This window comes from Muntiacus reevesi, chromosome 2, assembly GCF_963930625.1.
Source record: "Muntiacus reevesi chromosome 2, mMunRee1.1, whole genome shotgun sequence".
Classification (NCBI taxonomy): Eukaryota; Metazoa; Chordata; class Mammalia; order Artiodactyla; family Cervidae; genus Muntiacus; species Muntiacus reevesi.
The window spans coordinates 31010385-31037217 of record NC_089250.1 but is presented as its reverse complement, the minus strand read 5'-3'; the positions used below and the strand labels follow the sequence as shown (position 1 = coordinate 31037217).

The 26833-nt window shown below is 38.4% G+C and overlaps 1 protein-coding gene and 1 pseudogene across 1 annotated transcript in view; one reads left to right on the top strand and one right to left on the bottom strand.

Moving 5' to 3' along the window:
• The window catches only part of ST8SIA6 (ST8 alpha-N-acetyl-neuraminide alpha-2,8-sialyltransferase 6), a 143006-nt gene extending 117548 nt beyond the window's left edge, over positions 1-25458 (top strand). The window contains exons 5-8 of the mRNA XM_065919578.1: positions 11728-11872; positions 17020-17132; positions 21336-21428; positions 23044-25458. Of these exons, the coding sequence (XP_065775650.1) occupies positions 11728-11872; positions 17020-17132; positions 21336-21428; positions 23044-23509 (817 nt within the window). The 3' untranslated portion in view covers positions 23510-25458. The remainder of the gene's footprint in view (positions 1-11727; positions 11873-17019; positions 17133-21335; positions 21429-23043) is intronic.
• On the bottom strand, positions 5161-6084 carry LOC136157812 (craniofacial development protein 2-like; annotated as a pseudogene).
• Positions 25459-26833: the final 1375 nt, after the last annotated feature.

The following is a 26833-nucleotide window of genomic DNA, read 5'->3' as shown; positions in this document are numbered from 1 at the left end:
TAAACTGAAAGGCGGGAATACAAGTGCCCAGTTCCCAGAGGCCAGACAGAAACAGAAGCTGAGTCTGGGGCCGAAGCCAAAAAAGCAGATGATGAATTCCTCAGTAAGCTGCTAGGGCTGACCTGGGAGAGTGCCTGAGAGGGCAGCCATAGCAGTGACTGCTGGAAGCATATGCGGCCCATTTGTCTACATGAATCAGGTTCATGAAATGACCATGAGCAGAATTGGCTTCCTACTGTCTCTCCATTTGTGCAGAAGGAGCCTTTTGCCGGACACATGCAATGCTTATCACTGAAGTACACAATTAGGACTTGGTTTGGTAAGTTTAAAGACCATGAAATAATGAGACCTTTCATAAAAGAAAATGGTGTCAGTGCAAATATACAGGGGCCGTTTTCCTGAAGAAATGCTTTACAGAACAGCACCCTGGTGCAATTATACGTCAGATTGATCCAGCCATATAATGATAAAATTCCATCTCCATAGGGTTCAGAGTGTTACTTAAGAATCTTAAATATGTTGTCAGACAGTGTCTGGAAAAGGAAAAAAAATTCTTACTCCTCTTTTCTTCTTCCCTTCCAAAGTATCTAATTAAATAAAAGTAGAAATGAATGGATTTTTCACATTTCCTTCACACATTGAATAATAATGACTCTGACCTGGATTTATTTTTTTGTCTGCAAAGTAAAATATATTCCAAAAATTTAACATTCATCTTTACAGCTGATTCTGTATTTTTAGAACTTGTGTTTCCCACACTTATGTAATTGGCTATTAACTTTAATGGAACAATTTTTAAAAGTCAGGAGTCAGTCCTATGCTGGGGCGTTTGGAGAGATTCAGGAGGTGAGTTTGCCCATCGCTTTGTGCTCATTCAGAACGGTCTCAGGAGCCAGCCAAAAGGTCCAGTCCTTCTCCTGTTTTGAAAGACTTTGCAACCCCACTTTTTTACACTTTTCACTTTTTTCACTTTTTCATCTGACTTCTCATTCCACTCCTGCCGTGTGACCTCATTTCATCTTTATAAAACTTGGGATGAGTGAAAACAATAACAGGTTACCATTTTATGAGGGCTTCCCAGGTAGTGCTAGTGATAAAGAATCCACCTGCCAATGCAGAAGACTTTAGAGACGCAGGTTTGATCCCTGGGTCGGGAAGATCCCCTGGAAGAGGGCATGGCAAACCACTATAGTATTCTTGCCTGGAGAATCCCATGAACAGAGGAGCCTAGTGGGCTACAGTCCATAAGGTCTCAATGAGTCAGATATGACTGAAGTGACTTAGCATGCATGCACACATTATGAAAAAGCAACGCCCCCAACTCTGCTTTGCTTTAAGGGCTCCCTGTGTCGAGGAAGGCACCACCTCCTCCTAGTAACCCTGATCGGAAACCTGTGCCTTACCATGGACATCTTCCCTTCAGTGCCCATTTGCAGTCCATCACCAGACTTTAACAATTTCACCTCCCAACTATATCTCAAAGCCACTTCCTTCTTTCTACTCCCCACCACTGCTTGGATCTGGGTTACCGTGATGGTTAATTTTCTTTGTCTCCTTGCCTAGGCTCTAGTACCCAGTCAGTATTTAATCAAACGTGAATCCAGACATTGCCATGAGGGTGTGCTTTACATCCACCAGAAGTTGACTTGAAGTAAAGAGAATGACCCTTGATAATGTGAGTAGGCCTCCTTCATTCAACTGATTTCCTTAAAAGCAAAAACTGAGGTTTCCCAGAAAATATGTTCTGCTTCAGGATTGCAGCATCAACTACTGCCAGCCTGCCCTGCAGATTTCAGACTTGCCAGCCCCATGACTGCATGGGTCAATTCCCTAAAATAAATTGAGATAGATAGATATCAGTGTTAATTGACTCTTGCTTCTGCTTCTCTGGAGAGCCCTAACTGATAAGAGCTGCTCTAATGATCTCCCCACTGGAGCTAGGGGATGACCCTGGCAGATCTCATTGTGTCCTTGCCATAACTAGACCTTCGATGACTTGTTCTTTCCTGTAGAAAGAAGTGGAATTGTCCCCCTTGTCTTGCTTCTGAGACTTGTCCTGATGCAGTTCTTCAGGGTTCCCTACCACGCACTCTCCCTTCCAGTGCCAGACACTTTCCCCCAGCAATTTGCGTGTTTCCTGTTCTTTCCCCCCAGCTTTCACAGGCCCTGTTTTCTGTGTCTTAGTGTCTTTCTCTGCCGTGCTTGTCTCAATTAGTAAGTCCCCCACATACGAACCTTCAAGTTTTAAACTTTCAGAGATACGAACATGCATTCCCATGTCCAATCAAGTCAGTTAGTTTGTGTGTCCAGCATGCTTTTCATGATGCTGTACTGTAAGATTTAAAATGTTTTTATTTACTTTTTGTGTTTATTTTTTACATATTATTTGTGTGAAAAGTACAAACCTTTGACAGTACAGTACAATACAGCCAATCATGTTAGTTGGGTACCTAGGCTAACTTTGTTGAACTTACAGACAAATTGGACTTAAAAACATGCTCTAAGATTGGAATGATAAATAAGTGCCTTGAATTTGTGCAGGTACTTATGTTTTAAAACTCCTTTTCCTAGAACCCTCATTAGAGTCTTAGGGAACAGATCTCAGAAAAAGGCAGCTCTTTAGTCTCTGATTCACCCTGCCTGCCACACGTCTCATTAGGGAGTCTCAGAGAGTTTAATAAACAGAAGAGAGGCCTGTGAGCCCTGGGCTGGGACACTTAGGTAGTTAGTATTCAGAGTGTCCTATAGTGTCTTGTACACTGTGAGCCTTAAGCCATCATTAACATTTCATGGAAATCTGGGAAGCATCCCATTTAGAACTAGAGAATTTTGACCTGGGACTCAAAATGAACTGGAAAAAAACAAAAAAGCGAAGATGAAAACCAAGGAAACACTCAGCACCTATAGTGGTAAAAGAAAAAGAAATTTCTTCAATTTGAACAAAAATCTCTGCCTCCAAAGTATTTCATTAGACCAACTGTGATGCAACTTGTACACATTCAGATTCCACCTTTATAGGTCAAAGCTAAAAGTATTAGGCCTTGACCAACCTACTTCTTGAGAGTGATAGCTTATGGTTCAGTTCAGTTCAGTTCAGTCATTCAGTCGTATCCGACTCTTTGCGACCCCATAAATCGCAGCACGCCAGGCCTCCCTGTCCATCACCAACTCCTGGAGTTTACTCAAACTCATGTCCATCGAGTCAGTGACACCATCCAGCCATCTCATCCTCTGTTGTCCCCTTCTCCTCCTGCCCCCAATCCCTCCTAGCATCAGGGTCTTTTCCAATGAGTCAACTATTCGGATGAGGTGGCCAAAGTATTGGAGTTTCAGCTTCAGCATAAATCCTTCCAATGAAAACCCAGGACAGATATCCTTTAGGATGAACTGGTTGGATCTCCTTGCAGTCCAAGGGACTCTCAAGAGTCTTCTCCAACACCACAGTTCAAAAGCATCAATTCTTCAGTGCTCAGCTTTCTTCACAGTCCAACTCTCACATCCATACATGACCACTGGAAAAACCATAGACTTGACTAGACGGACCTTTGTTGGCAAAGTAATGTCTCTGCTTTTTAATATTCTGTCTAGGTTTGTCATAACTTTCCTTCCAAGGAGTAAGCATCTTTTAAATTCATGGCTTCAATCACCATCTGCAGTGATTTTGGAGCCCCCCAAAATAAAGTCTGACACTGTTTCCACTATTTCCCCATCTATTTGCCATGAAATGATGGGACCAGATGCCATGATCTTAGTTTTCTGAATGTTGAGCTTTAAGCCAGCTTTTTCACACTCCTCTTTCACTTTCATCAAGAGGCTCTTTAGTTCCTCTTCACTTTCTGCCATAAGGGTGGTGTCATCTGCATATCTGAGGTTATTGATATTTCTCCTGGCAATCTTCATTCCAGCTTGTGCTTCTTCCAGCCTAGAGTTTCTCATGATGTATTCTGCATACAAGTTAAATAAGCAGGGTGACAATATACAGCCCTGATGTCCTCCTTTTCCTATTTGGAATCAGTCTGTTGTTCCACATCCAGTTCTAACTGTTGCTTCCTGACCTGCATATAGGTTTCTCAAGAGGCGGGTCAGGTGGTCTGCTATTCCCATCTCTTTCAGAATTTTCCACAGTTTATTGTGATCCACATAGTCAAAGGCTTTGGCATAGTCAATAAAGCAGAAATAGATGTTTTTCTGGAACTCTCTTGCTTTTTTGATGATCCAGCGGATGTTGGCAATTTGATCTCTGGTTCCTCCACCTTTTCTAAAACCAGCTTGAACACCTGGAAGTTCATGGTTCACATATTGCTGAAGCCTGGCTTGGAGAATTTTGAGCATTACTTTACTAGCGTGTGAGATGAGTGCAATCGTGCAGTAGTTTGAGCATTCTTTGGCATTGCCTTTCTTTGGGATTGGAATGAAAACTGACCTTTTCCAGTCCTGTGGCCACTGCTGAGTTTTCCAAATTCGTTGGCATGTTGAGTGTATCACTTTCACAGCATCATCTTTCAGGATTTGAAATAGCTCAACTGGAATTCCATCACCTCCACTAGCTTTGTTCATAGTGATGCTTTCTAAGACCCACTTGACTTCACATTCCTGGATGCCTGGCTCTAGGTGAGTGATCACACCATCGTGATTATCTGGGTCTTGAAGATGTTTTTTATACAGTTCTTCTGTGTATCCTTGCCACCTCTTCTTAATATCTTCTGCTTCTATTAGGTCCATACCGTTTCTGTCCTTTATCGAACCCGTCTTTGCATGAAATGTTCCCTTGATATCTCTAATTTTCTTGAAGAGATCTCTAGTCTTTCCAATTCTGTTGTTTTCCTCTATTTCTTTGCATTGATCGCTGAGGAAGGCTTTCTTATCTCTCCTTGCTATTGTTTGGAACTCTGCATTCAAATGGGAATATCTTTCCTTTTCTCCTTTGTTTTTCACATCTCTTCTTTTCACAGCTATTTGTAAGGGCTCCTCAGACAGTCATTTTGCTTTTTTGCATTTCTTTTCCGTGGGGATGGTCTTAATATCTGTCTTCTGTACAATGTCACAAACCTCCATCCATAGTTCATCAGGCACTCTGTCTGTCATCAGATCTAGTCCCTTAAATCTATTTCTCACTTCCACTGTATAGTCATAAGGGATTTGATTTAGGTCATACCTGAATGGTCTAGTGGTTTTCCCCAATTTCTTCAATTTACGTCTGAATTTGGCAATAAGGAGTTCATGATCTGAGCCACAGTCAGCTCCCGGTTTTGTTTTTGCTGACTGTATAGAGCTTCTCCATCTTTGGCTGCAAAGAATATAATCAGTCTGATTTAGGTGTTGACCATCTGGTGATGTCCATGTGTAGAGCTGTCTCTTGTGTTGTTGGAAGAGGGTGTTTGCTATGACCAGTGCGTTCTCTTAGCAAAACTCTGTTAGCCTTTGCCCTGCTTCATTCAATACTCCAAGGCCAAATTTGCCTGTTACTCCAGGTGTTTCTTGACTTCCTACTTTTGCATTCCAGTCCCCTATAATGAAAAAGACATCCTTTTTGGGTGTTAATTCTAGACGGTCTTGTAGGTCTTCATAGAAGCGTTCAACTTCAGCTTCTTCAGCATTAGTGGTTGGGGCATAGGCTTGGATTACCATGATATTAAATGATTTGCCTTAGAAACGAACAGAGATTATTCTGTTGTTTTTGAGATTGCATCCAAGTACTGCATTTCGGACTCTCCTGTTGACCATGATGGCTACTCCATTTCTTCTAAGGGATTCCTGCCCACAGTAGTAGATATAATTGTCGTCTGAGTTAAATTCACCCATTCCAGTCCATTTTAGTTCGCTGATTCCTAGAATGTCAAAGTTCACTCTTGCCATCTCCTGTTTGACCACTTCCAATTTGCCTTGATTCATGGACCTAACATTCCAGCTTCCTATGCAATATTGCTCTTTATAGCATCAGACCTTGCTTCTATCACCAGTCACATCCACAACTGGGTTTTGTTTCTGCTTTGGCTCCATCCCTTCATTCTCTCTCGAGTTATTTCTCCACTGATCTCCAGTAGCATGTTGGGCACCTACCGACCTGCGGAGTTCCTCTTTCAGTGTCCTATCGTTTTGCCTTTTCATACTGTTCATGGGGTTCTCAAGGCAAGAATACTGAAGTGGTTTGCCATTCCCTTCTCCAGTGGACCACATCCTGTCAGACCTCTCCACCATGACCCATCCGTCTTGGGTGGCCCCACAAGGCATGGCTTAGTTTCATTTAGTTAAACAAGGCTGTGGTCTCTGAAGAAGAAGATTTAGCTTCGGGACCAGGGACCAGGCTTTATCACTCAAGAGCTTTTGTATAGCAAAGTTTTCTTAAAGTATAAAAAGGGACAGAGAAAGCTTCTGACATAGACATCAGAAGGGAGTCAGAAAGTGCCCCCTTTGCTAGTCTTAGCAATGGAGCTATATATACTTTTCAATTGGTTATTAACAATAAATCAAAAGAATGTCTCAAGGCTATAAAGGTCTTAACAGACACTCCTACAATATACATTTTAAGATAACAGGATTAGAACTAATAATAGAAAGATCTTACCAGACCCAGTCCCATAGTATACATTTTAATGTGACAGGATTAGTCAGAAGGTTCTCAAGAAGGAGAAACATGTCCTCAAGCAGGATCTATTTTTGTTATATAATCATTGGTACAAAGTTTAAGGAAAAGCATATCCTTGAGCAAGATGAGTTGTTTTGTTTTGCAATCATCAGTTCTAGGCTTAAAGAAAAAAAAAAATTGTCCATTTCTCTTCCTTGAGAACTCCAGATCCCAATCTCCTCCTCAAGAGCCCAGGACCCCTTTCTTCTCCTCAGGGACCCTGGACTTCTTATCAACTTGCCTAGGAATTGATTCTCTCAAGAGTGAAGCACTGTGAAAGGAAGTAAGCTGTTTCTAGATTTGGAAATCTGTGCAGTATAGAGGGTCTCCAGTCTTTTCCTGGAGATGGAAGGGAGTAGATTTCTTTTCGGAACTGGATTGTGCAGATAAAGTTGCTGAAAGCATGACAGAGCAGGATTAGATCATCATCAAGCCAGGGTTTCTTTTCCATTAAATTCTGGGACATAGTGTCTGGACCACTTGAAAGCCTTGATCCTGTCCATCAGGGACCATGGGCACCCTCTGTGTAAAACAAGAACCTTGAATGTCTCAGTTATATAGAGGGTTTGAAGCATTCACATGTAAAATTTTTTGCAGCCTTTGAGTTGTGTCTGGACAGGTTGTCAGCGAGGTGCTACCAGCATTATTTTGGGAGCCACTAGGTTGTTTGGTGCCATTCTGGAAAGCATCCTAACGGGAAAAGCTCAAAGTCAAGCATTACCCACCCAATGTACTCTAATGTAAATTGCAGAGAAGTGAATGTCAGAAAATGTAAGTTAACATAAGGTAACAACCTCAGTCCTATCATAGTAAAGTTTCAACTCCTGTTTTCTCATCTGTAAAATAGGAATAATTATATGTTCTACCTTCTTGGTTTTTGTGGGAATCAGATGTCATACTAAATATGCAGTGGCTCTGGAAAGTACAGTGCTTTATAAGGATGGGTTTGTGAATGCCGATCTGGCTGGACACATTTACTATGCATTGGAAATGGTGAGCTTTTTTACTTTGTGTACAGGTTCAAATGCTAATCCATTCCTGAAACACTCTCACAGACACCCCCCAAAATAGTTTTGTCAGTTCTCTGAGCAACTTGGCTCAGTTAAGTTGACCGATGAAATTCACCATCACATCCAGGTAATACCATCACTGTCCTTTGTTTCTTCATGTCTTTTGTTCTTTTTATGCACAAAGGGGGAAATTGCCATGCTCATTATTGTGAGTGCATCTTGTTGACTTTGGAGTCACCAAGGATTAGAATTGACTTTGTTTTTAGTAATGATGGAAAATGGAATAACAGAAATAAAATTTTATTTTGTTTTGTTTGTTCTAAGCATCTCAGCTCTATACTAGGCACTGGCTGTTACAGGGATCTTTACCTTGTGGATGAACAGGGAAATGACAAAGAACATAAATTTATAATTCTGCTGTTGACTATAAAGGCTTAAAGTGTCCCGTTAGTAAGTGACCCAACATAGGCTACAAAAATGACATTTTGGATAATTATTCTGATGTTTTTCCTGGGAAGTTATTATGAGTGTTTAGGTGTTTAACATTGACTTTTTCCCCCTCTTTTTTATTTTTATTTTTTTATTGGAATATAATTGCTTTACAATGTTGTGCTATTGTAGTTTCTGCTGCACAACAAAGTTAACATTGATTTTTGATAGTGATTTCCTTAAAAGTGCAAGAAAGGAATGGCTAAATCGATTCTGGCACATTCAGACAATGGAACATGACTCCAGCAATAAAAAGGGACAAGTTACCAACATACACAGCAGCATACATGAATGGCAGAAACATTTATACCAAGTCAAAGAAGCCTTACACAAAAGTATATATATGTGATATTTTAATTAAGTACAAAAATTTTTATTAGAGTACAGTTGATTTAAAATGTTGTATTAATATAGTTATGCTTATATAAATTCTGGAACTGGCAAAACTAATGTTTGGTAAAAAAGAAAAAGATCATGAACGGGGTTGCCTTTAGGGGAGTTGGGCTGGACGTGGACTTGGAAGAGTTTGAGGAATTGTTTGGTAGAGTTGGTAATATTCTATATCTTGATAGGTGATTGGGTTACAGGGGTTTCTGCACTTCTCAAACTCATTGAATACATTTGGGATTTTATTGTATGTAAATTCTACCCCCAAATACATAATAATGATATACATGCTGAAGTATTTTGGGGTGAAGTCTACTGATACCTTTAATTTACTTTGAATTGTAATAACTGTAACAGCAAAAGTGAATTGATGGGTAAATACACATTAAGGCAAATACAGTAAAAAAAAATTACTTGTGGAGTCTGTCTGGTCATTATTCAAATGCATTAGTCAAATAGTCCAGTTCTTGCAAATTTCCCGTGGATTTGAAAATTTTATAATTGAGAATATAATTTCAAAAAATTTAAAAAAAAATTTTTTTTGGCTTCACTGTATGGCTTGTAGTATCTCAGTTCCCTGACCAAGGATTGAACCCAGGCCACAGCACTGAAGGCACTGAATCCTAACCGGTAGCCCACCAGGGAACTCCCAGAAAAAAACTATTTAAAATCCCACAAAGGGTACTCTGCTTAGTGCTTTTGTGTGTGTGTGATGCAATATTCTTTCAAGCACCAGATATCCTTAGAGAAATTAAATTACTTGTAGACAGTACTTGAGAATCTGTTCCACTGCCTTTCTCAACATGCTTTGTAAGAGATATTTAAAATTATAAACACATAAGGATTTCTGCGTTTTCAGTATGTCACATGAATTGTTATGAAATTAAATTTACAATTAAAAATACTTAATATCATGTTTTTGATGACACATCATTTCATTTTCAATTTTTTCTTTTGTTGTTCTCTGTGATCTCACTTTTAGAAATAGTAGGGTCTGAAATAGAGAGGGATGCTATTTTAATAACATAAGCTAACTTATAAGAACTAACTTGAAAATCTTGATTTTTACAGTTCAAATAATATCATAGCACTGACTTTTCATACCCTGAAAATTATTGGAATCCAAGGTGACTGGAATGTAATTCAAAATGAACAGGACTTCCCTGGTGGTCCAGTGGTTAAGAATTCACTTTGCAATTCAGGGTACACAGTTTCGATCCCATCCCTGGTCAGGAACTAAGATCCCACATGCCACAACTAAAGATACCATGTGCTGCAACTAAGACCTGACACAGCCAAATAAATGAATAAATATTTTTTTAAATGACCATGGTAGACCAGAGTGTTGTATTTTTTCCAAAAGAATCAAGTTCAGTAGGAACATATATAAAAGTATACCGTTCAGGACCAAAAACCAATTTAAACATGTGCAGTGTAGAAGAACCAGTTGGAAATGTAGGGTATCAATACCCACTGAGTATTCACTGTTCCTTGTGCTATGATAGGACCCAACTATAATATATATTTTTAAGTAAACAGAGAAATATGTAAACGTTTAAAGATGAACAAGATGACTTTAGTGAAAAACTGGTCTTATGAAAAAAATCTGAGAGAAGAGGAAATTCTCTAAATGCATCAAGATTGAAAAAGTTCAAGCTTTGCTTGATGGTTACCATTTTCATTTACATGAAGTGTTTTTGTGGAAAGATTCTGTGAGAAACTAACCAGAGAAGTGGATTTAAGAGAAGAGTGTTCAGTTGTGCAAATGACAGAGTCTCTTGACTTCAAATTGTGAAATTACAATCAAGAGATTATATGGAATCTACATCTCTGGAGAATTACACCTGCAAAATGTAAATTCTGAGTGGTTCTAGATTCACTTGCCAGAAGTTGGGGGTAAACTTGGATGGTCCCTGAAAGGACCTTTCTGGGTCTGCATTCTGGCAGTAAGGTGTCACTCCACTGGAATAGTTAACAGACATTGCTTGGCTCTAAATTACACTAAACTTTCCCTAAAGAATGGCAGCTTTAAATTCACCTCACTTAAAAATTCACCCTATTAATGTGCATCAGTGCAGTTATGGTTAGCTGTTCTGTATTGTATACTTGCAATTTGCTAAGAAGGTAAATCTCAAGTATTCTTACCATAAAACAAAAAGAAAGATGACTATGTGGAGTGATGGGATATGTTGATTAGTTTGATTATGGTGATGACTGTACAGTATGTGTGAGTATCAAAACATGAACATAAACAATTTGCATTTGTGAATTGGTTTTTTTTTTTTTTTTTTGGCCATGCTGCATGGCTTGCAGTATCTTAGTTCCCTGACCAAGAGATTGAACCCAGGCCCTCTGCCATAGTGTCCTAACTACTGGACCACCAGGGAATTCCCTGAATTTTTAAATTATACTTCAGTGAAACTTGAAAAAAAATCACTGTTGAATGGTGCTTCTTTTTGTTGAAGTTGTCTTATGAAAAATGATTACATATTGCTTTGGTGATAGTGTGTGATACTGGTCTTAATTTGATTTCTATACTTTTTAATAACATAATTAGAAACTATTCTATCATTGTCTTTTTGTTGTTACAACATTATCATGAGAAAGAAGTCTTTATATTTATTTCCTTATTTATTTATTTTTGGCAGCGCTGGGTCTTTGTTGCTGTGCACGGACTTTCTCTAGTTGAGGCAAGCGGGAGTTACTCTCTAGTTGAGTTGTGCAGACTTCTCATTGTGGTGGTTTCTTTTGTTGCAGAGCATGGGCTCTAGGGCACGTGGGCTCAGTAGTTGTGGCTCCCGGATTCTAGAGCACAGCTCAATAGTTGTGGCACACGGACTTAGTTGTTCCACGGCGTGTGGGATCTTCCTGGAGCAGGGCTTGAGTCCACGTTTAGTGCATCGGCAGGTGGATTCTTAACTACTGGGCCACCAGAGAAGTTCCAAGTCTTTATATGTAAACCATTATATACTCAGTATTTCCTATGGGTGACTCAGTCCCTACCTGAGTGTAAGTACATTAATGTTCTTTGCTATTTTATCCTTACCCCATCCAGGGCCAGTTAGAATGGAATGAGATAAAAATGTCATCCTTGTGAATGAGGTATCTTCTCTCTGAAAGTCGATATGGCAAAATTCTCTTCTGCATTTTCCATCCTCATCTCTATTTTGGATTTCTTAGTCTTAATCCTTGACTCACTTGTCTCATCCTTTGCAGAGCAAAACTCGCTTCCTGTTGTGATGCTGTTCAAAACTTCATTGTTTCTCAAAACAACACTCCCATCGGGACCAACATGACCTATGAGGTGGAAAGTAAAAGCAAAATCCAAATTAGAGAAAACATTTTTGATATGTTGCCAGTGGTGAGTGAAAATTTCTTGTGGTTTCTTTGTGTCACCATTTAAGGTGAACATTGTCTCAGATGAAGATATAAAAATGGAGGAGTTGATTCCGTACAGTGGTCCATTTTCAGCAGGCAGTTTTTAATCCTTGTGGCTCTGCAGGGAATGGTATTTGTATCTTAAATAGTAAACTCTTCTAGCCCTTGAGTCTTCATGATTCATTCTTGTATGAGACGAAGTATTGGGTTTTCTGCATAGTAATTACCAGGACTTGGGGAGATAACCATTTTTTAGCTGATTCTTCCACTTGTCGGTTTTGGTGACTAACTTAGTTTTTTCACAGAGAAATCTTTGGGAAGTAAATACATTAGAATTCCTGGTTAGTAAATATCACTTCCACTAGACAGGGATTTTTTTTTAATTTAAAATTTTAAAATTTAAGATGAATTTAGTTTGTGGGAAGCAATCTGAGAAAGATTTAAAATATACATAATTAAGAAACTCAAATTGACAAAGATGACCATAAAAGCAAATGGTGAAAGTGATATAGTTAGATAAGAAGGAACGACAGATAAGAATGAAAAATATAACAGTGAAATCAATAGTAGAAAAGATAATTTTTATCCTTTTTTTCCTAGTCAGGATTTTTTATCTAATGCGTTCACTGATGTATCCCAAGTTCCTAGAACGCTTCCCAGTGCATAGATGCATTCATTATATTTTCATTTATTAAACTAAGTAATGATACATTGTCATTACAATATAAATCCAAACTTGGGGGAAATTTTTCTCATGAAGAATATCCCACTGCTAATAAACTATACTTTCAGACATATTTTTATGATTTGATGAAAAGCAGTTAGGCCACGTCAGTGGTCAAAATGGGATCACTTTATATATGCAGTTTACCAACTGTAGAATATTCAGTTCTTACAATTAATTCCATTATGTTGGACATTTGACTTCTTTTGATTGTTTTATTGTCACGTAAGTTGTTCCAGTTTTTTCCAAAAATATTACAATTAAAGGGAAGTATAGTTTTCTGGGAATGAACAAAATCAATATAAAATGATAGAGAAAAAATATTGCACATTTTCCAGAAGGGAATGGGGACCAATTCATACAGCATTCTGAAAATCCCCTCATGATTCATTGAAATTACCAATAGCTAAAACGATAGCAACTAAAGATGGCTCAGTGGTCAAGAATCTGCCTACGTTATAGAAGACCCAGGTTTGATCCCTGGGTCAGGAAGATCCCCTGGAGAAAGGAATGGCAAACCACTCCAGTATTCTTGCCTGGAGAATTCCATGGACAGAGGAGCCTGGAGGGCTACAGTCTTTGGGGTCACAAAGAGTCAGACTGAGTGACTGACAGTTTCATTTTCAAAGAATATTTATATCCCTTATCAGAGAAGGCCTTGGGGAGGTCCACAGAGAGCAACTCTTTCACCCATGCCATTTTTTCAAATGTTTTCCTTGCTTTAGGCTGGCCAGAATAGAGGAACAGCAGGTATTTTTTGCTTCTAATTGGCACCTTGAAAAGAATAACTTAACATAAGCTTAATAATTCTGGATGAGATTAACAACAGCATCCATTTTCCAAATTGATGCTGACTTTTTAAAACTGAGGGGAGGAAATTCTGAAGTTAATACAGTAACAACTGCAAGGTGAACTCACTTTTCTGTGTTTCTTCAACATCCTGTCCATGGACATAGCATCCAAAGTTGCTTTCCGCACTCCCACCCTGCTCTCTTCTGCCAGGCACACGGTGAGCAAATCACAGTGTTAGATGCTTTTGATGAAATGTTGTAAAGTCACTTTCTCCAAAAACTCTACCAAGTAACTTGAAAAGAAACAACAAAGTTGGTTTTCTTTTTTGTGTGTGTTTCTCCATTTCATTTTATTTTACTTACTTTTGGTCACACTGCAAAGGCATGCAGGATCTCAGTTCCCTGACCAGGGATCAAACCCATACCCCTCTGCAGTGGAAGTAATCACTGGACCACCAGGGAAGTCCCCAAATTTGGTTGACAATTGGAATGAGCAACAAGCAAACTGTTGAGTTGCCCAAAGTTGCATTTTATTAGGAGGTTTAAGGGACATTGAAATTTTCATTTATTTAATCTCTTACTGAACATGAGATCTCAAAATGTATGGATTTTTTCTACCTAGTTGACCAAGAAACCAGAGAAAAATATTCATTATATTAAGTGCTTAATTGGAGATAGGTTCCTCTCAGTAATCTCTTCTATTGTACCATAAAGAGCCTATTTACATTCCACCTTATCTGTAAAGTTCAGAATTTACTGTGGTATTGTTTAGTAAACACTGTCTGAAAACATCTCCAGGTGTTAGTAGAAGTTCAGTGACTTGCAATAGTCAGAGGTATGTGAGAACCATTCATTAAAGAGCCAGGCATTCTGCTGGGCACCAAAGCCACACAGAGAAATAAGGCACGTCATTTTTTAAAAATGTATTTTAATTAATTGTTTGACCATGCCAAGCAGCGTGTGGCATCTTAGTTCCCCAGCCAGGGACTGAACCCATACCCCCTGCAATGAAAGTGTGGGTTCTTAACCACTGAACCATCAGGGAAGCCCCAAGGCACATGCTTAAGTTAACCCTTACCCCTTGAATGAGAGCATTTGTAAGATGACAGTGGACTATGAAACAGACTGCCTGGGTTTGAATCCCAGCTCTGCTGCTCTCTAGCCATTACTTTTTTTTATCCCCCATTTATTTTTATTAGTTGGAGGCTAATTACTTTACAGTATTGTAGTGGTTTTTGCCATACATTGACATGAATCAGCCATGGATTTACATGTGTTCCCCATCCCGATCCCCCCTCCCTCTTCCCTCCCCATCCCATCCCTCTGGGTCTTCCCAGTGCACCAGCCCTGAGCACCCGTCTCATGCATCCAACCTGGGCTGGTGATCTGTTTCAACCTTGATAGCATGCTTGTTTCAATGCTATTCTCTCAGAACATCCCACCCTCACCTTCTCCCACAGAGTCTAAAAGTCTGTTCTGTACGTCTGTGTCTCTTTTTCTTTTTTGCATATAGGGTTATCGTTACCATCTTTTCTTTTCTGTATCATTCCAATTTTAGTATATGTGCTGCCGAAGCGAGCACTCTAGCCATTACTTAAACTCGTGCCTCCATCTTCTTTGTAAAGTACTCACAAGGCTGTTGTATGAATTCTATGTGTTAAGTTACAACTCAGAAAAGTACTTTTCACATAAGAAGCACAATATGATTTTTCATTTTTAGGGACAATCCAGATGTGCTGAAACATAGTTCTCATCACTTCTTTGGCATCTCCCACTGCAGCATCAGCACAGGGCAGTCAGGTGACTCAGGGTCTGTAGGGCAGCTCAGAAGCACACTGGTCCTGGGGTGTGCTTGTACACCAGACAGGAGGATTCCCTGACAGCAGCAGTGTAAATACCCCCGTTGTGATTATAATTTACCACTGGTTTACAACCAGCTGACAAAATTCCTGAATATTTACCAGTTGGTTCCCATAAGCTGGGACAGCTGGGTTCCAACCTGACACTGGGGGTTATACCCAGGTGGCCACTGGGCCAGCAGTCACTCATTGAGAAGTGATGTTCCTCCGGGCAAGTGCAGTGAAAGATGAGGGGGAATGAAAAGTAATAAACATACTCCCTACCCCTTAAGTACCTACATTCACATTCTAGAGACAAAACAGTTGAATCAGGACCTTGCATTGCAGAAGTCTGTGCTGACATCCTTGCTGCTGATTAAGGTCACAGCATGGTTTCCAGAAAAGTGACCAGCAAAGGCCAACAACACTGTCCAATTGACCAGTTATTTTCAGACTGTGAAGGATTTGGTCGTAGTGAAGGGTCTTTGGGGATTGGCCAGTTGGACCCTTGGAGGAAACAAAAATGGTTCTGGTCTTGGAAATGAATTTGAAATAAATCAGCACAGAGTGACTAGATTTCCTCAAAGTACCGTGGCTGATCATTTATGGAGACAGCAGGTGTAAATTTCCTGTCATCACTGAGCCTGAAGATCTCACTATTTAAGAAGCACAGAGAACTTTTGCTAAATCAACTGTTAAGTTTATGGCCAAGAGTAGAGAATTTAATGCAACTTTATAATTGCTTTATTTTTGGCTGAAAATTTTGGCTGTTTGTCAGAAAGACCCATGTGAAATTTTGTCATCCTCAATTTATTTACTTAGTTATGGGACATAAAATATATTAAAGTACCTTTTAAAAGCAAATGTATTATATTTACTATTTTTACTTTATATTGTATATGATATGATATGTATTCCTCTCAAGAAAAATGAAACTTAGGTTTACAGGATTTCTTTTTTAAAAATTAATTTATTTATTTATTTTTGGCTGTGCTGTGTATCTTCATTGTTTCGCCCTGGCTTTCTCTAGTTACGGCAAGTGGGGACTACGCTCTAGTGATGCACGGGCTTCCCATTGCGGTGGCTTGTCTTGTGCAGCCCAGGCTCCGGGCTCACAGGCTTCAGTAGTTACAGCTCACAGGCCCTAGAGGGCGCAGGCTTCAGTAGTTACAGCTCACAGGCACTAGAGGGCGCAGGCTTCAGTAGTTACAGCTCACAGGCACTAGAGGGCACAGGCTTCAGTAGTTACAGCTCACAGGCCCTAGAGGGCGCAGGCTTCAGTAGTTACAGCTCACAGGCCCTAGAGGGCGCAGGCTTCAGTAGTTACAGCTCACAGGCCCTAGAGGGCGCAGGCTTCAGTAGTTACAGCTCACAGGCCCTAGAGGGCGCAGGCTTCAGTAGTTACAGCTCACAGGCCCTAGAGGGCGCAGGCTTCAGTAGTTACAGCTCACAGGCCCTAGAGGGCGCAGGCTTCAGTAGTTACAGCTCACAGGCCCTAGAGGGCGCAGGCTTCAGTAGTTCTGGTGCACAGGCTTAGTTGCTCCGTGCCTAATGGAATCTTCCCAACAGGGATCGAGGCCGCATTCCCTGACCACCAGGGAACTCCTACAGGATATCTTATGATTAGTCAGAAGTTGATTAACATGCTATGGTATTGCTTCTTGTTCTTTTTCTTTCTTTAGTATATGTAAAACTTCAGCTACTTGAATTAAGCTGATGATGTTTATGGTTCTAAAACTAAAGATATTTATGGCAATTTTTCCCTTTCTCTTGATAGTTTCAGCCTTTTGTGGGATACTCTTTTAATCAATGTGCAGTAGTTGGAAATGGGGGGATTCTGAATCAGTCTCTCTGTGGAGCTGAAATCGATAAATCTGACTTCGTTTTTAGGTAAGTACTGTCAAATTGTCTTTTTTTTAAATCCAAGATCAGTTGAATATTTTAAAGGAATAGTATAAAGATATTCTGTTTAAATTTTGATCTTTGAACTTTGTTGCTTAAGCCTACAATTTATCTGGTGTGTTTTCTGATGTGTTAAATGGATCATGAGTTCCTTTGAATGTTGATACCAGAAAGATAAAATTGTGCTATGCTTACTAAACTTTCCAAAAACCCTGTATGAAATCATGGTGAAAGAGATCTTCACTGAAGGACTTGTCAGAGCCTTCAGTGTATCAAGGATAACTTTTTTCTTAAACAGCATTTCAAGAAAACTTTTGTTTTCAGGTAATACTTGTGAAAATGCTGACTTCGATTTTGTATAGCTGTACAACATCATTGTTTATTTAGGTTTCTGACCTGAAATTTAAGGGGGAAAAATGTGGCTTGTAAAAGTCTGATCTTTTAAAATGTTTATATCTCAGTATAAGCTAGCTTGCCAAAAACAGAAACAAAAGTGGTTTCTATGTGTTTCTGAACTAATAAGAAAAACTAGAGAGCATCTCCACTTTCAGAACATGATGGAAAGATAGATGACTCATCCTTGTGAGGATGGATTTCAATTGAAATGTAGCTTTTCGTAAAGTTGAAATCTGTTTCTTCCTATTTCATGACCACTGATTGCATGCATCAGAGGAAGATCCTTTGATCTTTATTGATTTAATGCTGCCCTTTTTATTAGCACATGAAAAGGAAACACAATTTTGAATCAGGAGCTCCCCCTCATTTTAATATCATTTAGAATTTTATGCTGAAAGTAATGACAGAACAGACCTGGCAGTCCAACAATTATTGTGTTCCTCATGATGAATGTGGAAATGGCAAATACTTGCACGATTTAGCCATTTTGTTAAAGTACTCAGTATGGAAAAGCCAGGGGGAAAATAAATAATTCTTCTCATAGTAGACGTTTTATAGACTGAAAATTCCCAAAACATCTGGGGTGAATATTATGCCTAAATATCCATTTTACTTTATAGCAGGTATAAGAAATACAAGTTTAGGTTTAAAAAAAAAAAGAAATACAAGTTTAGGTTTAACAAGCAGAAAAACAGCAACTCAACAGCTACTTAATTTATAACTCTGAAATAAATGCATATATTCTAGATTCTGCATTTGCTTATGCCAAGTATTTTTCTGAATAGAGAGTTCATTTTGATGTTAACCTTCCAAACAGAAAGGTCAGGTGGGGGCTATACATAGTTGATGTCATTAAAATTTATTTAATGTTTAAGCCTATATTGATTTTGGACATTCATGTTTCATAGTTTATAAAACCATCTGGAAACTGCTTGTGATTATTTTTCATTTCAGAAGTTTGGGAGCTGTCAATTAAAAGTGTAAGGAACAAGAATAGGTGTTGAGTGGCTTCACTGTACTATATATATGCACTACACAATATCCCCCCATGGGTCTCCAGTGATATCATATTCAAAATCATTTTTGAGTCTTCAAAAGGATATGAAGTGGTTATGTTCTAGAAAGTAGATTTGTTACAGGAAGTCCACTAATGAAGTTATTTCTGTGGCTTGTTATCTATGATTAATATTTGTGTTTTCCAAAGTGCCATCTTTGTTTTAGGATGTATCTTTTTTATCAGTGAGGGAAGAACATGTTTCATTTATTCATATATTTCACAGAGGATGAAATAGATTATTTTAACCTCAGGAGCATTGCAGAACACAGTCAAATTTAAACAGCTTTCCTCCGAGATGCTCCCTTTGTATATATAACTTTAAAGAAATGGTCTACTTGAAATTCTGTAAAAGATACTTAGGGAATCGTAACCAACTTTCCCTTTTTTTGTGACAAGAATATGCTTACTCAAAATTGCAATTCTTAATTTGTTTTCCAATTTAAAAACCAATTAGTACTCAAAAGAGGATGAGAACATCAATATGAAAGCATCATTATAAGAACATTAGTGCTTTATTTATTAACAGCTTAATTTGGTGGAAAAACTATCCATATGGGAATCAGGAAATTTTTAATTTTTTATGTACGCTTTGCTTCTGGCACACATTATAACCATGACAATGCCTCAGTTTTTAAAAATTTGTAAATTGACAATGATACCTAACAGAAGCCAAAGATATTAAGAAAAGGTGGCAAGAATACATAGAAGAACTATAATAAAAAGATCTTAATGACCCAAATAACCCCAATGGTGTGACACTCACCTAGAGCCAGATATCCTGGAATCTGAAGTCAAGTGGGCCTTAGGAGACACCACTATGAACAAAGCTAGTGGAGGTGATGGAATCCAGCTGAACTATTTCAGTTCCTAAAAGATGATGCTGTGAAAGTGCAGCCCTCAGTGTGCCAGCAAATTTGGAAAACTCAGCAGTGGCCACAGGACTGGGAAAGGTCAGCTTTCATTCCAATCCCAAAGAAAGGGAATGCCAAAGACACTCATCTCACATGCTAGCAAAGTAATGCTCAAAATTCTTCAAGCATGGCTTCATCAGTACATGAACTGAGAACTTCCAGATGTTCAAGCTGGATTTAGAAAAGGCAGAGGAACCAGAGATCAAATTGCCAACCTCCGTTGGGTTATTGAAAAAGCAAGAGAGTTCCAGAAAAACATCTACTTCTGCTTTATTGACTACGCAAAAGGTTTTAACTGTGTGAATCACAACAAACTGTGAAAAATTCTTAAAGATGTGGGGATACCAGACCACCTTACCTGCCTCCTGAGAAATCTGTATACAGGTCAAGAAGCAACAGTTAGAAACAGACGTGGAACAATAAACTGGTTCCAAATTGGGAAAGGAGTACGTAAAGGCTGTATATTGTCAACCTGTTTATTTAACTTATGTGCAGAGTACGTCATGCACAATGCCAGGCTGGATGAAGCAAAAGCTGGAATCAAGATTGCAGGGAGAAATGTCAATAACTTCAGATATGCAGATGCCACCACTCTTATGGCAGAAAGTGAAGAGGGACTGAGGAGTCTCTTGATGAAAGTGAAAGAGGAGAGTGAAAAAGCTGGCTTAAAACTCAGCATTCAAAAAACTAAGATCATGGCATCCAGTCCCATCATTTTATGGCAAATAGATAGGTATCAATGGAAACAGTGAGAGACTTTATTTTCTTGGGCTCCAAAATCACTGCAGATGGTGACTGCAGCCATGAAATTAAAAGACCCTTGCTCCTTGGAAGAAAAGCTGTGATCAACCTAGACAGCATATTACAAAGCAGAGACATTACTTTGCCAACAAAGGTCCATCTAGTCAAAGTTACAGTTTTTCTAGTAGTCATGTATGGATGTAAGAGCTGGACCATAAAGAAAGCTGAGTGCCGAAGAATTGATGCTTTTGAACTGTGGTGTTGGAGAAGACTTTTGAGAGTCCTTTGGGCCACAAGGAGATCAAACCAGTCATCCTAAAGGAAATCAGTCCTGAGTATTCATTAGAAGGACTGATGCTGAAGCTGAAGCTCCAATACTTTGGCTACCTGATGAGAAGAACTGACTCATTGGAAAAGACTCTGATGCTGGGAAAGATTGAAGGCAGGAGAAGGGGACAACAGAAGATGAGATGGTTGGATGGCATCACCGACTTGATGGACAAGAGTTTGAGCAAGCTTCAGGAGTTGGTGATGCACAGGGAAGCCTGGCATGCTGTGGTCCATGGGATCACACAGTTGGACACAATTGAGTAACTGAACTGAACTGACCACCATGGAAATCCAATTAATAAAAATAATTTTTTAAAAAGGACTGCAAACTCTTCAAATGCTAGGCAAGGTGTAATTGTCACTTCTAGTTCTGTCACTGAAAGCATTTATCAGATTCTTATGTTTTATCCAATATTGAAATGCCAACTAAGAGTTTGTTGCTGTTGTGAAGTCACTAAGTCATGTCTGACTCTTTTGCAACCCCATAGACTATAGCCTGCCAGGGTATAGGATTTTCCAGCAAGAATATTGGAGTGGGTTGCCATTTCCTTTTCCAAGGGGTTTTCCCAACCCAGGGATCAAACCCGTGTCTGAATTCTGTACTTATTAAATATTTTTGATGGAAATCAGATGAATTCCGAGACACTTTACAGCAGTAATTTTCTTCAATAAAATAAGAATGGTCACATGCATATGTGTGGATGTACTTTTTTTTGAAAGTTATATTTTGAGAATATTTTGTCTTCCAAATTTCAGGTGTAATCTCCCCCCAACCACAGGAAATGTTACCAGTGATGTTGGCACTAAAACCAACCTGGTGACACTAAATCCCAGTATTATAAAGCTAAGGTAAGTCCCTCCAAGTTACATAACTGTTTCAAGACCACTTTTTTATTATTTAACCTGTTTTATTATTTAACCTGTCTGAGCCCTAATCTTGCTGCTGAGGCTGACTGGAATGGCTTTGTAAGGAAAATACTTAAGAATATATTAGTAATTTAGGTTGTGGCTCATAAGAAGTATGTCCAGTTGTACTTCTAATGTCATAAGTCAAGGGTTGCTAATCACAACAGAACTTACTTATCTCTTCATGTTTTGCACCAGTACTGAAGTTTATAAAAAATTATTTCCCTTCAGAATTTTAATGTTACTATTTTGTCTTGATAAAACTTTCTTGAAGCTTCAGAGAGTAAGCCTTAGAAGAACCTGACAAAATTGTCAGGGCACTTTGGGCAGTTTATTACTAAAAAATAATTCCCATATTTTGTTTTCCACAATGTCACTACTATGAAATATTGGCTGTTTAATGAAAATCCCATTAAAAGTGAAAGTGTTAGTATCTCAGTTGTGTCCGATTCTTTGCGACCCCGTGGACTGTAGCCTGCCACACTCCTCTGTCCATGGGATTCTCCAGACAAGAATACTGGAGTGGGTAACCATTCTCTTCTTGAGGGGATATTTCTGATCCAGGGGTCAAACCCCAGTCTCCTGCATTGCAGGCAGATTCTTTACTGTCTGAGCCCCCAGGGAAGCCCCAAAATCCCATACTTAGTTTTATTCAGTTGTTTTCATCCAAAGTGATTAATAATTGTTATTAGTAAAATATATCCCTCAAATAGTTCTAGTATGGATTAAGAGAATATAAAATATTGTACCTGTCTCCCCAGAGTTTATTTTCTAAACACATGCACTTAGGTATACCAGTGTATTTACTGAGGCATTATTTAAATTTAACACATATCACGGTCCGTGGAGGAAATTTAAAATGCATATGTGTGTATGCATATAGATATTTTAGGTTTTCTAAAGCAGAGATCCCCAGCCTCTGGGATCTAATGCCTAATGATCTGAGGTGGAACTGATAAAATAATAATAGAAATAAGGTACACAATAAAGATACTGCACTTGAATCATCCCCAAACCACCCCCACCTCACACTTCATAGAAAAATTATCTTCTGTGAAACCAGTCCCTGGTGCCAAAAAGGTTGGGGACTGCTGTTCTAAAGGAAATTGTTATTTTATAATAATATGTATACTTGCATACAGCTCAATGAAATTTTTTAAGTGTACAGATATTTTAAGAATGTGCTATGTTTGAGAAAATGTGTCAGTATGATCCATTTGGAAGGTGTTTCAGCATTAAAAGCAACCTCAGGAAAAAATTTCTGAGTTTGAAGATAAAATAATTTTTAAAAATGTATGTCCAGCAAGGATATTGCTCTGTAAGAAGGTAGAAATGAAAGAATAGATATACCAAGAAAGAAATGGAGACCTATCCCTTGATATTTATTATACAAGATGCTTACTTAACCCTAATTTCTCTGAATCTTCTGTTTGTCTCTTTTATATACAGTGACATAACTGGTTTTGTTTTTTGGTCAGTGGTGAATTCAGCTTCATGTTACCCAAACTGTTCCTTTGATGATTATTGTTGAAATCACAATGTTTTAAAAATTTGGCAGATATGGGAACTTAAAGGAAAAGAAAATATTTCTGAAGGATGTTGCAGCCTATGGAGATGCTTTCGTCCTTCTGCCTGCGTTTTCCTTCAGGGCCAATACTGCGGCCTCTTTTAAGGTGTACTACACACTGAAGGAATCTAAAGCAAGACAAAAGGTTTTATTTTTCCATCCCAAGTACCTGAAAAACCTTGCACTTTTCTGGAGGACTAAAGGTGTGACCGAACATCGCCTGTCCACCGGCTTGATGATCACAAGCGTGGCAGTCGAGCTGTGTGAGAACGTGAAGCTGTATGGATTCTGGCCCTTCTCTAGAACTGGAGAGAACATGCCTGTCAGCCATCACTACTACGACAATGAGTTACCTAAACGTGGTTTCCATGAGATGCCCAAAGAGTATAAACAAATTCTCCAGCTTCACATGAAAGGCATCCTCAAGTTACAGTTTAGCAAATGTGAAACAGCCTGAATGCCTTTAAATGGGCATCATGTTCACATAATGCAGTTGGTGAGCAACAATATTCCCAAACACCAAGAGAGAGGGTTGTAGGGTTTCATAGGAAGAGTCCCAAAATTTGGTTGGCTCCATGCTCCACACTACGTTTGCAACCTTAGGAACTCATTTAATTGTTCTGATCTTCAGTTTCTCTTCCTATAAAATGGGGATCATAAAATCTAACTCATATTAGGAAAATGTGATAATCTATGAAATCTTTTGGCAAGTATTTGGCGTGAGGTAGGGACTCTAAGAATATTTCTTTGTTGATATTTTTAACAACCATTTTCACCCTCACCAGAGATATTAAAAGGTAGGCTGTCTTAAAGACTCTTTTTGGAGAGAATAGCTGAGTTACCAAGTATCACTGCAGTTCTTTTCTGGCAGGAACCTCTATTATCCATAAAATCTTTCCTGCCTTTCTTCCTATCTTAAAAAGTGCATATAAGAAAATTGTTTACCTAAGCAAAAAGCCTTTTGTTATTCAGGAATGACTTCTTATGCTTCTAATTACATTCACTTGTGTCTTGAACTGCACTGATGTAGTGGTTGGATTTAGGCCAATTCTTTTCCTCTTTTACATTTAAAAATCACTCTTTAACATACCTATATTTACTACTTCAAGGGCAGTTACAATTTTTCTTATCTGTTGTGTTGTCTGTAGGGAAAAGCTGCTTCATGCTGACCCTTTCCCAAGCTCTGTGAGGGAGATATAAAAATGACTTAAGGCCTGCAGGAAGGAAGAGTTGTGTGTTTTGTAAACACATTGATGTGCGTTTTGTAAACACGTTGTGCTCAATGTTCACTAAAGCTTTGAGGAGACAGTACTGTGAGGAATGAAACAAGAATGATTCAATAGATTTCAGTGAAATCTATTTCAGAGAAGAGGTGGTTTCTGAATTAAACCTAGTAAAGGAGGAAGGCTTCACCAAATGAAGAAGAATCTAGGTAGAGGAGATTTGATAGGAGAGAAAGCAGTCCCCTTGATTCCGGTTGAACTTATTTGAGGGTAAATCATGGTCTTTGCCCCCCAGACTCCCATGTGATGGTGGGATAGATAGCCCATGGGGGTGGTGGGTTGGACCCACATCTGTGAAATGGGAATATTACCAAGCTGATTGATTTCATAGGAAAGTCGTAAAAACTAAAACCCAGAGAAACTTAATTCTCATCAAGGAAAGGTGTACGTTTACATGAGAACTAAGACTAATCATTCAAACACCAATATGAAATAAACCTTAAGGAGACATTGAATACTAGCATTTTCACTACACTCCCTTATGTTATGATGATACATGTTAATGTATTTTATCCCTACAGCTATTGAATAAGTTATTTGACTTAAATAATTACATGCACACTTTCCTACTCATTTTTGTACCAGTGTGAGAAGAGCAGAAATGAACAGCACGACAAATTCATTATGAATATAATTCTGAATTCTTAACTTAGCCAGATTATTGTTTTATTCAACATTCACTTGTAAGAACACTCTGCCGCCAACTGCTTACTTTGCAAAACTAATCTTTAATTTTTAGTTTGATTGTAGTTGACTTTTGTAATACTTTTCTTAATTCACATTCTCATTTGTTCTTTTATAGCAAATGAAACCCATTACCTCCGTAAATTGGTTTAAAAGTTCATATATAAATATTTTCTAAAAGAACCATGCTTTTAGTTGCATAGAGTCTAATTTGTGTATCTTTTTTGTAGCAATGAATAAATGACTGTTTTCTCCTGCTTCTAATGGGTTTAATTAGTTTTTAAAAATCTGCTAGCAGGATTGGTAGTGTCTCTATCATGTTATTAGCAGTGATTATGAAAAATAGATCAGAACACTCAGTATTTTATAGTTTAGTAAAATGTTTCCCTCAAAATGTTTTCTGCTGGGTAGAAACTTCAACTTTGCTTTTTGATGACACTGAAAATACATGATTGATAAGTAAATATAATAGAATATATTGTAATAAATCATTAAATATATGACATGGAGAATTTGTAAGTTATTTTAATAAAAATCACATATGATTAGGACATTTAGAGCTTAAGTTTTTCCTATTTTAACTTTGGATGTTTTGTCTAGAATATTAAAATAGAATTTCCAGTGTCACTGATAAGAATTTTGGAAATACTCAAAATAGTGTGAAAACAAGGAGCATTGTTCCAAAGATACCCATGATCCAGTAAAATGTCAGTAGAAAAACTTTTAAGTTGTGGAGGATATGGTATATCTTTTGCCATGAACACAACCGAAGTTGGTTTCTTGTTTCACATTTGCATTAACATTTGTGTTGCCAGCCTCAAAACATGTTGGTGTTTTACAGCCATCCTACCTAGATTTACATTAGCCAAAACTGAGGTTTCAAACAACATATATGTTGTTTGTATTGGTTCCTGAGTTGGTCTGAGTTGTTGTGAAATCACAAGAGCTTGTAGTTACCTGCCCTTGTCTGAAACTCTCTTCACGTCTCTAGTGTCCTCAGAGTTGTCCTCAGAAATAAATGGGGTGGGAGGATGGAGTTCACGTGACATTATCAAAATTCATGTTGTGTTATACTTTTGTTGTTATTGTTCAGGCGCTAAGTCGTTTCTGACTATTGTCCTGCATTGGTAGGCAGGTTCTTTACCACTGAGCCACTAGCAAAACCCCTTATTATACTTTAGAAAGCTTAAAAAAATCTGTTTTGGAACAGTAGGATATTACTGGAGCATCACAGTGGAACACATAGAAGATCATCGTCTGCCAGGAAATGTTATCATGTAATCTATCAGCTGTGTGAATTGGAAATCATAAGTAACAATTTTTGTTCTGTAATGGTGAGCTATTACAAGTGTTTCACCAAGATCCAAACTAAAAAAGAAACTCTGAACTCCATTTATAGATTTAGTGATTCACCAAGTCCGACGTGACACTCTCAAGAAATCTCTGGATGTAATGAACACTTGTTAGATGAGTGAGTTTGATCTGCTCTTAAATTTCAGGTACATCCATAGCCATGGAAAACAAAGTCATTACTGGTGCTAGCCATTACCAAACCTTAGTTAGGACTCCAACTCATAATACTGTCTGCTCCCAGTTTCTAAGGGAAATACTGGCTTGGTTGATTTCATTTTCTACTTGTTGTTTAGCATCATGGGGCAATGTAAATGAATAATAAGAACCCAAAATAATTTCTATCAAAATCCAAGGGTAAAGGCAGAAATATTTATTTAAGCACATAAGAATGCTGTATGGTCCCTGGGAAGGATTCCATGAATAACTGCATGGAGTTAAATTTTACACAATGTAATAGTCCT